The sequence below is a fragment of the Diadema setosum genome, chromosome 7, assembly GCF_964275005.1.
Source record: "Diadema setosum chromosome 7, eeDiaSeto1, whole genome shotgun sequence".
In the NCBI taxonomy this organism is placed as follows: domain Eukaryota; kingdom Metazoa; phylum Echinodermata; class Echinoidea; order Diadematoida; family Diadematidae; genus Diadema; species Diadema setosum.
Genome location: NC_092691.1, coordinates 25,680,650 through 25,696,591, shown reverse-complemented (window position 1 = coordinate 25,696,591; position 15,942 = coordinate 25,680,650). Strand labels below are relative to the sequence as shown.

At 41.4% G+C, this 15,942-nt stretch overlaps 1 protein-coding gene across 1 annotated transcript in view; it reads left to right on the top strand.

Moving 5' to 3' along the window:
* LOC140230479 (adhesion G-protein coupled receptor V1-like) overlaps positions 1 to 15,942 on the top strand; it is a 99,157-nt gene that overhangs the window by 55,162 nt on the left and 28,053 nt on the right. Inside the window, exons 46-65 of the mRNA XM_072310632.1 lie at positions 491 to 666; positions 883 to 1,007; positions 1,685 to 1,917; positions 2,516 to 2,662; positions 3,050 to 3,318; positions 4,156 to 4,289; positions 4,598 to 4,964; positions 5,394 to 5,751; positions 6,361 to 6,695; positions 7,386 to 7,515; positions 8,349 to 8,525; positions 9,242 to 9,424; positions 10,035 to 10,091; positions 10,583 to 10,705; positions 11,304 to 11,450; positions 13,217 to 13,337; positions 13,927 to 14,050; positions 14,188 to 14,326; positions 14,729 to 14,923; positions 15,731 to 15,842. Coding sequence (XP_072166733.1) covers positions 491 to 666; positions 883 to 1,007; positions 1,685 to 1,917; positions 2,516 to 2,662; positions 3,050 to 3,318; positions 4,156 to 4,289; positions 4,598 to 4,964; positions 5,394 to 5,751; positions 6,361 to 6,695; positions 7,386 to 7,515; positions 8,349 to 8,525; positions 9,242 to 9,424; positions 10,035 to 10,091; positions 10,583 to 10,705; positions 11,304 to 11,450; positions 13,217 to 13,337; positions 13,927 to 14,050; positions 14,188 to 14,326; positions 14,729 to 14,923; positions 15,731 to 15,842 — 3,652 coding nt within the window. The remainder of the gene's footprint in view (positions 1 to 490; positions 667 to 882; positions 1,008 to 1,684; positions 1,918 to 2,515; positions 2,663 to 3,049; positions 3,319 to 4,155; positions 4,290 to 4,597; positions 4,965 to 5,393; positions 5,752 to 6,360; positions 6,696 to 7,385; positions 7,516 to 8,348; positions 8,526 to 9,241; positions 9,425 to 10,034; positions 10,092 to 10,582; positions 10,706 to 11,303; positions 11,451 to 13,216; positions 13,338 to 13,926; positions 14,051 to 14,187; positions 14,327 to 14,728; positions 14,924 to 15,730; positions 15,843 to 15,942) is intronic.

Here is a 15,942-nt window from a genome sequence, read left to right as displayed (position 1 = left end):
TAGAAGATGGTAAAGTTTGAATCAAACAGTGCATTACTTGTCAGTCCCAAAAAGGGTGCAGTGAACCCTCTCAGAACCAAGTTCTCTATCTGTCATTGCCAGTATGATATAGATACTTTTGCCTCCCTCTGACAGTGGTAGATTTGAATGGTCAAATTTGGAGATTAAAGGTATTAAGGGCTCCCGTTCTGCACACTGTTGCTGGATTGGTTGTAAAACAAATATGGGCTCCTTGCTGCATGAAGCAGGGAGGTGTGATCAGATTCATTGATTTAGAGAGCACGTTATCCTCACTGGTTTGTAAAGGTGCATTTTTTCCCCCATGCTGTGTTACAGCAATTGCAGAATAATCATCGTATCACTAAATATAGGCTTAATTTCATGAACTGGCATGTGACTTGCAGCAGTGATTTTGTGACCAGATATTGCTCCTAGATTTGAATGAAATTGCCAGAAGTTGATGTTAATGTCTTCTGTATTTTCCTCTCAGGTGTTGCAGATTGGAGCTGTAGCCGACAACCTTCCAGAACTTGATGAAGAGTTCACTGTTGTCCTGAATCAGCCCGTTGGGGGTGCATCACTCGGCGGGACTACCAGCGCAAGCATCATAATCCGGGAAAATGACGCACCGTACGGCTCAATGCAGGTCTTCCCCATGGGTTCCAGGTAGGAATGATGTTTGATAATGGTCTCACATTCCTGTAATTCATCAGATAATCTACAATCAGCATCAAAGAGGAAAATAAAGCAATGTGGAAATATATTTGTCCTTGTTTGTGTAACTGTCTGCACCACACAGGACGCAGGGCCACTACAGTGTAATTTGCCAATATTTTCTGTCATATCTTTTCATACTTTATGGTCTCAATGCTCACCCATCAGGTCACCCATTGTGGAAGTGGAAGAGTCCGACGGAGTGGTCTACTTCACAGTGGAGAGGGGTGGTGGAAGCATTGGAACCGTCACCGTTGATGTGGCAACCAGGCCAGGCACTGCAATTACCACAGGTGATGCTAATTGCATGACTCGATCACCATATACACTTTGCTGGAGTCACAGGTGCCCCTTGAAGCGAGTTGAGGCACAGAAATCTGACAGGCACACAATTCACTCATGTGGTGCTTTTGCTAATTACTCCAAGCTGCTTGAGTGTCTTTTAGATGAGCATCGATTCCAACATTTTTTCTTACACCTTTGTCCAGCATATCCACTTTATATAAGAAGACTTTCTCGTTGAATTGGTATAAAATTATCCTAGATACACATTTTTAATTTCATGTCATTTCATGCTCTGTTGTGTATGTCCATATTAAAAGAACACTCAAATTTGCATGTAATTTAATACTCCGGTAGAGTCAGGTCCAATTGGAATTTTAATACAGCTTGGTAGTGGCAAGCCTATCCAGAGAATACTTATGATATCAGAATTTTTAAGCATTGCCTATGGACAAGCAAACATGAAAACTGTCGTCAAATCTTGCTCCAACTGCCAAGGGTGATTTTGATATAACCAAATTTTCTAGATAGTTCTTAGCTGTTGGAAACCTCTTCTGTGGCAGTAGATTATTAGTCTTACCAGGAAAGTCTATGTGGTGTGATAAGTAAATTCCTCCCGTAGTGCTTCAGAGATGTGAAATGCTGAAATTTCTACTCTAAACCCCTCAATAATGTATCTGTGTGACAGATGGAGACATTCCAGTGCTGGGCACAACTCAGAACATCACCGGGATTGGAGCCAGGTCGTGGCACCCCTTCACGGCTAATGGAATGTCCTACATGGTACTCATCAGAGATGCCAGGACCGGTTCACTCACCACGGGGGTGTCCAGCAGCGGCGCGGATGGCGGGCCACTGGATGTTGGCTCTGAGATGAGTTCCATGCTGTTCAAATGGCAGGGGGTGTTTGTGCCCGTACAGGTGAGTTTTGATTACATTCCCGTCCCTCCAAAAAGTAGACGATAACTTGATGAAGAAAATGGCTGTGGTCTATATAGTTTCAATGAAGATAGCTAAATGTTTTATGTACATACAAAAATAACAAAATCCAGCAATTCATTACCTCCGCAAAGAGAGGAGGTTATGTTTTTATTGGCATTTGTTTGTTTGTTTGTTTGTCTGTGTGCAAAATAACTCAAGAAGCTGTGAACGGATTTGAATGAAACTTGCAGGAAAAGATGACAATGACACATGGAACAGATGATTAAAGTTTGGTAGTGATCCAGGTATTTTTATGGATTTTTGAAGGATTTTTTTCTCTTTTTGGCAGATAGGGTCACTGAACTTGAGAGTTAAGTTGCACGTATTTGAGGCTTGTATGCGTGCTCTAAAGCGTGTGTTCTGCTCGGATGAGGTGCTGCGCAGCTGGAAGCTGACGACATAAACAAAAGGCTTCCATATGGGGAAATTGGGCGATTCTCAGCATGCGTATATGGGGGGAAATGAGCTGCTTGGCGAAGGTCTGTGCTCTTTGAGTGCTTTTCGAGTTTATCTGTATGTTTGTTCTCTTTCACAATAGACCTTGGAGACCGATGGAGCAGTGAGGTGTGCATCCATTGATGTCGGAGGTACTACACTGATTGCGGTGGCAAACAGCGGGAGCAATGACCGCCGCCGCACTGTGTCACGCATCTATCGCCTCAACAGTGATGACTCACTCACAGTGGTATGTACACCAAGGGATTAATTGAGAGACTCTACCCCAACATGGTCCAATCTTAGTGGAGGCGGTATTGTAGCCACCAACAGGGCCTATTTGAGACATGATTATTGGTAGTTGAAAGCTGTTCCCCTTCTTGGTTGACAAAGTATGCCTTGAATATATTAAAAAAAACAACAAAAAAAAACATGTTGATGACAGATTTCTGTCGTGTCAACTGTCTATAGAGTGGTGCTGCCGTTTATCAAGACATCAATAGGTACATTATGCAACAAGAAAGGATGTGAATCTGTGTCGGCAAGCTAAGAACGAACTTACATTTGTCCATTTGATTCACCTCAGAAACTCTAGGTACAGCATTGATTGTGAGCCTGTATATATATCCTCCACCAGATTCAAGACATATCGACTGAGGGTGCATCGGATGTGGACTTCTTCTCCCTGGGATCTGACATCTATCTGGCCATAGGTCAGCAGACGAGCAGCAACGGTCAATCGCTGACCAACTCCCTCGTCTACCTGTGGAATGGGATCACGTTCATCCAGACGTCCACCTTTGCCACCAACGGTGTGTCGGCCGTCGGTGGGTTCTCCATCAGTGGCAACAGCTACCTGGCGGTGGCAAACTACTATGACTCATCCCTCGCTTCCTACGAAATCATGTGAGTGAAATGTCTGCCACACTGGTCACTGCCCTTTTAAAGTAAACTGTGATGCCTTGTGTCACCTTTGACATTTTGGTCCCATCATTTCCATACAGTTTTAGTTTAGTCCACATGAAAACCTTTACTAGTGATTTGTACAACTTTGAATTCATATGCACATGTGTAATGTCATCTGTGTGCATGTGATAATCATCTCAATTTGATGTATTATAAAGGAGATCATAATCTTGAGTATAAAAACATATCCTAATTATTTTTGTAGTAATGTGCTGACTATTAATATAATTCCATGGCAAGCACATTGTGTTTGATAGGTTATATTTTTAATAAGTTTGTGTATACAACCGCTCACAACAGCTGCCGACAGAGCAGCCTGGAGAATAACTACTGTATCTTCCTCTGGTCCCCCAACGACCGTAATGGTTATGGGATGTGTTAATTGCTTGATTGATATCCAACTGTATGTTTTGTTCTGTATCATATATACATGTGTAGGCCACTGGTTTAGGATGATACCCGATACCTCTGAGTGACTACTTCTGTCTTGTCACACAAACCCATGGAACCTGGCACACATTGTGTAATATGTGCTCTGACTGTTTGCCTACAGAAGGCTTGCTATTAACAAGGCAACTCAACATTATTGGCTGATTTAGAATACACCGAATATGCAAAATATTGTGAACAGAGCACATGTCAAATGAAGGAGAGATGTAGAGAATGAGAAAGAAAGAGTGTGTGTGTGTGTGTATGTGTGTGTGCGTGTACACAAAAATGTATATTTGTCACACATTACTGTGACACACTCTTTCTTTTTTTTCCCCTTCTTTGTAGGTCCATGGTGTATGAGTGGCAAGCAGGCAGCCTCGTTCCACTCCAGCAGATTGCGACCTCAGGAGCCACAGATATCCAGGCCTTCAACATTGGATCCAACAGCTACCTGGCCATTGCTAACAGCAGGAACAATGGTACAGACATACCACTGTAATGTGTGATGTGTATATGTGTGTGTATGTTTGTGTGTATGTTTGTGTTGGCGTGCGTATGAGTGAATGTGTGTTTCTGGACACCATGATAGAATCCATCCATCCATCAGGGTCCAAACTTTTGTTTTGATGAATCATATCTGCATACCTGGAACCTCGTACTCTGAAATTCATAGTTGAAGGTGAAGACTCTTTATGGATGTCATTTGTGGAAGATGTACAATGCAATCAGAGAAGAAAAATCTCTCTGGTTTCTATTGTTTTGATCTCTTCCTCTCTTTCCCCTTCAGTTGGAAATGCAGATATAGACTCTGTCATCTACCAGTGGAGCCCCGTCACCTCCACATATGTTCTGCACCAGTCCCTCCCAACCCAAGGGGCGCAGTCCATTAGAGTGTTTGACAACGACGCCGGCACCACTATTCTTGTCGTCGCCAATGCGGAGGGTCCGTCCGGCATCTTTGCCTGGAACACCTTCAACTCGAGATTCAACCTTCTCCTGACAGCTGAGCCAACCTTTGACCTTGTGCCAGTGGAGGTGGAAGGTCAGACGCAGCCCCTGCTGGCTGCAGCCATGTATGGTGACGGGGCGACAGCCGAGATGTCGGCCATCTACCAGATGGCTAGCGTAGGAAGCGATGCAGATTATATCCCATGGTAAGCATGAAAGGACCACATGTCATTCTATAATTTTTACCTACTTATTGGTAGTGTCACAAAGTGACGTAATTTATATTGCTTAATTGCAGGTAAATTGTTAATAACAATTAAATTGCCTACATGAACTTGATTGTTACTGCACTTTCCATCCCAAACAGTTAGAGAGACACATCTTCATGCACGTACCAGTTAGACGTGTGTAAGCTGGATTATGGAAATCTAAATTCCCCTTCTTCCATTTGAAAAATGTTTTCCTATCTTCAACAAATACTTTCAAACTAGTTTATGGATATTCTGTTTATCCTGTGTCTTTCTAAACCTCCATGTAACAGACTGTTGTATTGACGATATTTTGGTGGACATTATTAGATACAGCCAGCATTTTTCACTGAGTGACTCTGTACCACCCATCTTTACACCATACAGGTCCACTACATTAACTTTCACCCCAGAGGACATGGAGCTCACATTTGCCGTGTCCTTGCTGAACGATCTTTCGCCAGAGGATGATGAGACTTTTAGTGTCTACCTTTCTGACCCTACGAACGGAGCCGAGCTCGGTTCCCAGAGTGAAGTCAGTGTCGACATCCTGTCCAACGACGACGCCCACGGAATCATCGCGTTCGAGGCGGCGTCGCTTTCGCTGCAGGCAGAGGAGAGTGCCACCGACACGCCGGTCGTCTTGACGGTGGAGCGGCAGGCGGGCACTGCGGGCATGGTTGTGGTAGAGTGGCAAGCAACTGGGCAACTTGCAGCCAGTGATGTCAGACCACTAACAGGACAGGTTGGTACCATGTGATCAGGAGGGGTGACATGCTTTCCAGCATTCAAATGATGTCAAACAAGATTGCTCATCTTTTAAATATACTATGTACTTAGAAGCTGCAGCACAGAGGAAGTGTGCATATAATGTTTGAGTTAATGGAATTTTTAATGAAAGTGGATGTGGATTTTAAGAGTTCATTTAGTATAGAATAAATCAGCACTTTACCTTATGAGAATGATCGATTTGATTGATTTTACTCAATATCAGATTTGTTTATGCCAATTTTGTTAATCATGCTTCATATCTAATGTCTTTTGTGTCCCCCCAAAAATTGAAAGGATCAATGATGTTGTTGATGTAGAGTTCTAACTGTGTGATCTCAGTGAAGTCAATTATGAATAAGGGACAAATCTGAAAGCTATTTTACAATTCTCTGGAACAGACCTGCCAGCCTTGGAAACCATGGGTCCTGACTTCACTCAAGTATTTCATGCTGGGCTTTCCTGCTCTTTCAAACCAGATTTATGTTTTACTGACTAGAAAGTTTAATTGCTGCAGAGAATGTACTCTGTATTTCTCAGACACATTATTGTGCAATGTTGTTATGCCTGAAACTCAATTTGACAGATTGAATTCCTGGACGGAGCCTCCACCGCCCCACTGGTCCTCACCATCCTGGCCGATGACCTCCCAGAGCTGGACGAGACGAGCACCATCACGCTGACCAGAGTCGTGAATCCGGGCACCGCACGGACCGACCGTGGTGCCATCATCAGTCCTTCAGGCAACGTCGCGGAGCTGACCGTGCTGGCCAACGACTCACCCCACGGCGTGTTTGCCTGGAACACAGAGTCACTCTACACTGCAGTGGATGAACCGGAGGGTTCCCAGGGGACTAGGGCGGTGGTTCTGTACCTCACTAGAGAGCAGGGCTTCACTGGGATGGTTAATGTCTACTACAGGTAAGTTAGCCATACAAACTTTACTCTACAGTTGTTATACAGTTTGGTATTTGTATGTATGTTTGTGTGTTTTTGTGTGTAGGAGCAGTACTACTTTGCCTACAGGTGTGTTTTGTGCCAGTGATACAACTCATTCAGTTTGAACAAATCTTTTGCCGAATGTGCCAATCATATATGACGTGTGCAAATCAAGTCACAAAGTACCAACTTACTGGCATTGTAAGGAGCAGATACGTGTACATTCTCAGAACAGTAAATTCCCCATGATCTTGATGAAGAATGTTTTGCTTTGAAATTGGTATCAATATTTTCTCATTATGCTGTTTAAATGAATTTATGTAGATTCCTATTTGGGACATACATGTACAATCAGGGAGTATGATATGTGTTGTCAGGGTGCTAAAAAGCCCACATGCCTGATTGCCTGTGGCAGCTAAAACTTACTGCCAAACAAGTTTACAGTTGGTGCTTGCCTGATTAATGTTTGGGACCTTTCCTGAATGCCCATTTGAGAAATATCAGTAGGGTTCAAGATCTGAGGATCTGATGGCCATCATCTCAAATGTTACAGATAGTCGATGGGAGGGGGATGGGGGAGGGGGTGTAAATTCTTTCGCCTTGCGTGGTGTAGATTATATGTTTTGATATACACCTTTTGACACAGTGATCTCTGTCTATTTTCTTTCACAGTACATCTGAAGCCACAGGGCTACCTGATGTGCAGCGGGCAGAGAGCAACAGTGACTTTGGTTCTAGGCAGAGTTTTGTCACCTTTGGCGATGGGGTCAACACAGCCTCGGTCACCGTCAATGTCCTACCTGTAAGTATCTCTTCACATCCTCGAAAAAGAGTATAAAAGCCTCCCTGACTAAGTAATTGATTTTGCCTGTAGAGATGCATGTAATACGCATGCATCTCCTTTGTGGCCCTTTTTGAACCTCTCCAGTTTCAGTGTGTGAATGTTGGCAGCCCTGGTAGCTTAGACTGTAGTCTACTTTCACAAAGCTCCCTGGTATGAGTTAGGAGCCAAGGATTTTTCGATTTCCTGCATCACATTCTCTCTGCCAGTCATAAGACTGACATTCACAGGAGTTGCTTCTAATAGCTGCTTTCTCCCAGCCTACCCAGTGACCCTGTTTTTGTTTGTTTGTTTATGTGTCCTCGACTGTTCAAAAAACATTGATGTCAGTCGCATGACAAAACAATGATATCACTACCTCACAGCTCTCTCATTAATTTGTACTTGAGCATGTTGTAAAACCATACTTTTTGTCAGCAATTCCTCAATTATAAGCCCCTCCCCCTGTGCAAAATCAGTTTTTATTGAATTTTTACAACCCAAGCATGATGTTATCATGTATATAATTTTCATGTGCACACAAAGAACTGTGAGTGACATCACTGTTCTGACCAAACATTAGATATACATTGTAAAATTCTGTCACTTTCCACTTTTTTGTCCAGGTTTGATGAAATTACAATGTATCACTATTCTATTTGTTTGATGTACTCTTTTTGACTTCTAACATTTAACTAATTCAACCTGTGGAATGGAGTTTATTTCTGCTTGAAATGAGATCTACTGCCTACCACTATGTTTAGAATACCGAAATGTAGTATTCATAATTTTCTTTTTAAATTCTCCCTTGAAAGGATACTGATGCAGAAGGGCCAGAGACCTTCTTCGTCAATCTGACGAGTGTGGAGCTGGTGTCCGGCCAGCCGGTCAGCGGGGCGGAGCCCAGCATCAGGAATGGACAGAATGTTGCCGAGATCACCATCAGGCAGAACGACAATGCCAATGGCATCCTGCAGCTTAATGTCACAAAGGTACAGTGTATCCCCAAAATTTTCATTTCCTTTAAAAAAGAGGAAAGTGAAGATTCACTTGATTGATTGATTTTAAAAGATTTTAAGTTTGGTGGTCATGTTCAGTTGTAATTCTGTAGCAAATAAGTTTTACATTTTCTTTTTAAAAAATCACCAAGATAAACCAAACTTAAGAATGCAGCAATCTTTTTCAGATGAAGTTCAGTATGTACCGTGCATGTTCACACCAGTATCATTGAATACACTTTTACATTGAATGGATGCCATAGGATTACAATGTTTTTATGGCAGTTTTAATTGACAGCAGATTTGTAAGTCAGTTCAGCTGATTGTCTGTTATGCAATGCAGCTTTTTACATTGCATCGCCATAGCTTTCTTTATGAAGGTTGTACATTTTGGGTGGTTTATAATTGTAGTCGTGAATATATTTCACAAAATAATCTCTAAATGTGTGATACTCTGCCAGTTAGGTGGTCTTCATTGACCTACAGCTTTTACATTGCTACCTACTGTATGTCAACATATAAATCATGACATGTGTGCAACATACTGTTATTTCTCACAAATGATGGTTCTGGTAACTTCCACACAATATGAATAGAATGACGTAAGATACAGGTAGTGATGAATAGTTTCTGAATTGAGAACACTTGTGAATTGAAAATGCTAACTAACACATGCACAAAATAACCCACATGTGTTGTTTTCATTCCAGAATGCCGATGGGGATGTGGAAGTGTACGAGGGGTCAGGAACCAGCGGGATCTTGAACCTCCCTGTGGTGAGAACGGCTGGAGCCATCGGCACCGTTGGGGTCAGCTGGCTGGCCACAACGGTCAGTGCCTCAACGGCCGACTTCAACCCACAGTCTGGGAATGTCACGCTGGTTGATGGACAGGTAACTTCCAGACGTCCTTTGTGTCGTGACTACGAAGTTTATCAGCTCTATGTGCATTTCAACCTTTGTCTTTCTTTACTTTTTAACTTGAGCATATTGTTTAAATTATCATTTAAGATGAGATCTTATTTAAATGTGCATACAGTTGGACTTGATGTAATATTGTGACTGCTAAAGTGTGATTTTTGTTTTCTTAAAAAGAAGAATGATTTATAAGATGTACTTGATGCCATGTTTTTGTAGTGAAATTTTTGTTGTTATATGATAGTTTGCTGTTTCACAGTATTTCGGATAGGACCATTTAAGAGTCCCTCTTTAAAAAAACAAAAACAAAAGAAAGCTGATAATGTCATCAGTTTGCTAGAATGTGTTCTGATTAGAACTAATTTGTGTTTTAGTCATACTGTGGTTTTCAATCACAGCTTCCTTCTATAAGCAGCCTGTAAATATGGCATATTTCTATGTTTACCTTGTAATACCAGTGAATGAAGAAACTCAATGCAAAATGTACAATGAAGTGCATGAGATTTCAAAAAAGTCAAAGGCTTTATCACTGTCTGAAGATAAATGCTGTCAAAATCATCTCATTGTTTTGTTTTCTTTATTTCAGAGAGCTGCCACCATTTCAATCAACATTGTGGACGACACAATCTATGAGGATGATGAGGTAAGTGTGTATGTGTGTTTGTAGGGGGGGGGGATGGTGTAAATTCTTAATGTATCCTTATCAACAAGAAAATGATCACAGCTGATTAGGATCTGCAGTACATTGTGGTTCTGAACCCCAAAGTCTGAGGATCCAAAGTGTGAAGAATTTTGTTGCCAAAGGAGTAGGAAAACGAAGTGTTGTAGTATCACAGAATTTTATATCTTTAAGAACAAGGTTTCTGACACTTGCACACTTTACTTTCTAAGCCATGAAATTTTACACCAGTGCTTCAGAAATGTTGAAATGATGATCCAATAAAGAAAAGAAAGCAAATATGTAGAATATTTTCATTGACCTCTTCTGTTTCTTTTTGTGCAAGTAACATACATGTATATATTCTAGAATGAAGAATAGTATTCACAACTAGAATTCAAAGTCATCACACAGTTACAATTGTATATGAAACAGGGCATCACTGTTCATCACATATTTTGTTTTGTTTTCCCCAGCGCTTCACGGTGTCTCTCCACAGCCCAGGCGGGGGCGCTGTTTTAGGAAGCGAGACATCCATCATAGTGAAGATTCTGAAGAACGACTCACCCAAGGGACTCTTTGGTTTTGCCTTCACTCAGGTAATGGGCAAAACTCCACTGTCACACTTGGATTTTTTTCCTGGAAAACTCATGACATCAAGTAAAGGTTTCATGATGCTTAATTAAATTTTATCAAGTGAGAAGTGTTCCTTGAACTGCAATATTTTTGTCAATATATAAAAAATAGGAAAGAAAGACATAACTGCTACTTTCTACCGACAAAAATTTTGAAAAGTGTTAAAACTGAAGATCTTACATGCAAACTGTATTTATTCTTTCACTCCGAGTCAATGAAGTGCTGTTGAATTATTTCTGGATTTGATCAATATGTGAGTTGAGCTAATTGTACTGTAGATATAGCATTTAGTTCCTGTGTCTGGGGTGATAGTATGATGTAAAATGCTTTAATCATCATATTGCAGTGGAAAGGATATTGTTTACAAAGAAGCGACAATGCTCCCATTGATTGTGATTTTTCAACACCATCATCATCTTAATATCATCATCATATTGTTTTTGTGCATCCACTACATGTAAACTTAAATACTTTGAGTGAAGACACATCATATTGGTATTTGATGACACTCCTGCACCATGATGCCTATTTAAAAGTCTAAACACCACATACTGTCTTTAGGAGAGTGTGTCGGAATCTGGTGGTCCAGTCACATTCACCGTGGAGAGGACCCAGGGCACCCAAGGCAGTGTCGAGGCCCGCTGGGAGGTGGAGGCGGCGGGACGGGAGGATCTCACTCCATCATCTGGGACACTCTTCTTCCAACAGGTACAGTGTGAACGCAGCCTCTGAAATCAGTGACTTACAAATGTAGCATTTCAGTTTCAGATTCAACATTTATTTCCAGCAAATATGAAATATATTTAAAGATAATATAAAGTTTTGGTACCTCAAAAGTTTCCCTGAATTTCCTTGTCTTAGTTTGTGTTTCAGGTTAAAGTACCTTTCATATAACTAACACTGTGAGACTTACTCGCCCCAAAGTGCTCTGATGTCTTAGTAATCATGTAATTAACTGCGACCAGCAGCCCCATACGCATAGCATAATGGGGCTTCGCATTGTAGCATTCAGGATCATGACAGATTTAGTATTGCGGGTAAATATCAACTTAAAATCCAAAAATTTCTTCAATTTGAGGACTTGCCAATTAAGTTGAAGTATTGAAAACAGGCTTCGGACAACGTTTGGTTCTGCCAGTAGTCCCTTTCTGTTCGAATTGATGACTGAATGTGACTCGATCGAGAGGAGCTTGGGAGAGCTACATACACTGAATACTACGGCCAGCGTATGCGCACACATCACATGCGCACAAATTTCAAATCCATGAACGGATAAGATGTCTGTGTTTGCATGCGCTGGCCGTCAATTCAGTGTAGCTCTCCTCTCGACCGAGTCACATTCAGTCATCAATTCGAACAGAAAGGGACTATTGGCAAAACCAAACGTTGCCCGAAGCCTGTTTTCAATACTTCAACTTAACTGGTAAGTCTTCAAATTGAAGAAATTTTTGGATTTTAAGTTGATAATAACCCGCTATACTACATCTGTCATGATCCTGAATGCTACAATGCGAAGCCCCATTTAGCTATGCGTATGGGGCTGCTGGTCGCAGTTATCATGCAGTAATGGTTTCGTACAATACGTGTACTACCTCGCCGCCATACGGCGGCGGCTCTGGTACGAAACCATTATTGCATGATTACTAAGACATGAGAGCACTTTGGGGCGAGTAATTCTCACAGTGTTAGTTATGTGAAAGGTACTTTAACCTGAAACACAAACTAAGACAAGGAAATTCAGGGTACCAAAACTTTATATTATCTTTAAGTAAAAGGAACATGGGATCAATATGAAAATTATTATTTGTCATCATGGCAGCAGTCCAAATTAAAAGATATCAAAGTGATTTTATCAACATGTGAATATTATAGTACGACCGCAACTGCCTTGAGCAATCAACTTGAGAAGAAGTAATTGACAATTGTGTTTCACAACCAGTTGAGGTCTACCAAAATTTCCCATGCCAAAACCTTGCAGTGTGAACGCTACCTCCTGGTGCACTTAACCAGGTTTAGGGTCAAGCGTAAGTACAGATATACTGGCCAATAAAACTTATTGCCAATTACGCATCTCATGGTAAGAAAGATAACAAAATGTAAAGAAAAACAAGACAAAATATGACATAATTCGACACAGATCAATTCGATAGACGTGGACATGAGATATGGATGGTTTGTAGAAACCATGTACATTATTTTAATAGCTGTCCCGAAAGTGTGACATGATATTGCAATATTAAATCTGGGTGTTTTCTTATCATGATTTAAATCGCTGAAAATGTAGAATTGCAACTCTACATGTTTGGCTATTTTTTGTCGGTGATACATACTTTGTACATGAAATTTGCAGTTTTACACGTTTGTCATCGTAGTGATGCTCTAATTGGCATCATGTCCAGGAGTGTATTTAATACGATAGAGAAAAAAAAAACTGGTGGCAGACTAAGTGCAACAATGATTGTCTCTTCTTGCAGGGCGATTCAAGGGAGTCCATCATCATCGAGGCCGTTCAAGATGGTATCCTGGAAGGCGAGGAGCGATTTGTTCTCTCCATCACGTCGGTCACCGTGGATGCAGAAATTTCACCGGTCTTCGGTGAGGGAGGATACCTCTGCTTGCCACTATCTCCCTCTTTCTCCTTTTTCTCTCCCTTTCATTCTTTGGCCATGTCAATTTTTATCTTCTATCAATTCATCCAGCCATCTATAAATCTATTTGCCCATGTGCCTGTTTTGTTCGTCTATCTACTGATATGTCCTTCAGTCTGCTTGCCAATATGTTCATCTCCACTCTGAATGTAGAGCTTTCTTTTGTCTGCTCTTGACTAAGTAATGCATAGTTGTATCTATGTCCCTACATCTCCAATCACAACTTTGTATATTTGCTTACTTATTTATATCTCATGTTCCCCTAATCTCTTCTGTTCTTTCAATACTCTCTTCCTTGAGTTCTTCCTTCGGTTTTCTTTTTGATACACAAACAGTTAAGAATAAAATGGAGAACAAACAACCTTCTACAGCAAGTTTGAGATAACTATACATGTTCTTACTGTTCATTTACCTTACATAACTGGTGCTCATTTATTTATATAAAGTCAGCTTTGTGAATTGTATTGTTAGTGGTTTTGCTTTGGAATATATACAGTGTATATCTCTTTCTCTCTTCATGTTGCCATGGAAACTAGGCACAGCCACAGTTGTCATCCTAGCCAACCCAGACTCCGCCGGTTCGGTCAGCATCCTCCCAAGTTCTCGAAACCTTCTCATCGGTGAACCAAGCGGAAACTACAATGGACAAGCTGAGATACAGTAAGAAAGTTAAACACTCTCATCTTTGATTCCCAGTAGTGTTACCATTTTTTATTTATTGCCATGTTTTGGAGATGCTCACTATTGAAATCTCTTTTGTGTATTAACCCCCTCCTCCTCTTCCTCGCCACTACCAGCTTGACTCGGGGTGCGGGCATCTTTGGTGAGGTGACGGTGAACTGGCAGATAACACCCTCAGGAGACAACGCCTTCCAGCAGACGTCAGGACAGGTGGTGTTCGCAGACCGCCAGCAAAATGCTACCATCACACTCCAGGTAGGGAATTGCCCAAACCGCACTCAGCTATTGTCTCCATGGAATTACTGAACGATGCAAGACAAGTGGGTCTTTTACCAACAGTCTGTCCATGGTTGCATCGAGAGGCAGATGTCTTAAAGACAGCACAAATGAACCTTTGATTATACGTTTCAATGAGGAGTGTGTTGCACTTGGGCTTATGAAAGTTTTACATGAAAATACTGCTAGATACCTCTCTGATTTCATCACATCAAGGCAGTATGTGTCATACATGGTATATGACAATCATCTTGCCTTTCTTACTCAAATGTAACAGTTCGTTAAAATCTCAACATTCCATTCACTGCGTTAGCTGTCATCTGAGATTTTCTTCCTCTGGATTGATTTCATCACTCCTGTCTCACCTCTGCTCCTTGATAGACCCTGGATGATGCTATCCCGGAGCTGAAGACGTCCTACTCCTTGGTCCTCGCCTCCATCACGGGCGGGGCCTCCATAGACTCGGCAGGAGGCAGTAACCAGGCAACCATCACTGTGGTGGCCAGTGACAATCCCTTTGGCATATTTGAGTTTGACCTGCCCTCACAGGTCACCGTCAGTGAAGATGATAATCTGGTAGGTTTTGCATTTCCTTGTTCTTACTAGTCACATGTCCCTTTTAAGGACAAAATAGAATCTTTTTGCTTTCATAGAATGGGATACAAATACTGACCTGACAGCTATAAAGGCCATTTGCCCCAAGGTGATTCTTTGAACTTGCAATTACTTTAGCAAAGCTGGGGGTCAACGCATGATCATGACCATCACCAAAGACAATAGTTTGCATTCTGAACCAAGTGGTGTTGTATTCAACATTCCTCACTATGCAGTATGCAGTAAGATTTTTTCGTATAGGAACACCAAGGGGGGGGGGGGGGGGGAAAGATAGCAAATTTCAGCAGTAATCACCAACACCAGTGTTTAGTATTTAAGATGTATCCTGAATAACATTCTCCAATCTGTACGACAGATGCCAACTCTCACTTTTTTTGCAGTATTTTGCCCCATTTTTTTTTGTCCCGTTTTTTGTTTTTGCTAAAAATACACGTATTGCAGGTTTTGTGGAAAATACTGTTTTTCTCACATTGTATTACTATGCATGTATATTGCAGGAGAATTAAAGATATTGTTTTTCCACCAAAATTGTGTCTTTCAGCCCTCAGAATACTGCAGTGCTATCTACAAGGTTAGCATCCCTGTAGTACACCAGGCATTCGCTGTCAGGAAAAATAGACAAAATACGTGTGTTGGATGCTTATGTGCACAAAAAGTCTTCTGTGGAGAACAGAGTATTAAGTGCACTCATTTGAATATGAGAAGCCACCATGTCTGTTTCCTGTCATGAATGTGGAGCATAATGTGTTTCTTATCGGTCCTCTGTAGGTCAGAGTTCCAGTTGTGCGAAATGCGGGCATCTTTGGCACTGTGCAGGTCTCCTACACATCCACCCAGTACGTAGCTGAGGAGGGTGTAGACTATGCTGTTTCCGCCGGAGGTAATATAAAAACTGGTGCCGTACAAAATGATGAAATCCCTCCTGTTTATTTTGTATTTTGGTATATTTTATGCATGTTTGAAAAGTAGTTTTGTCAGCA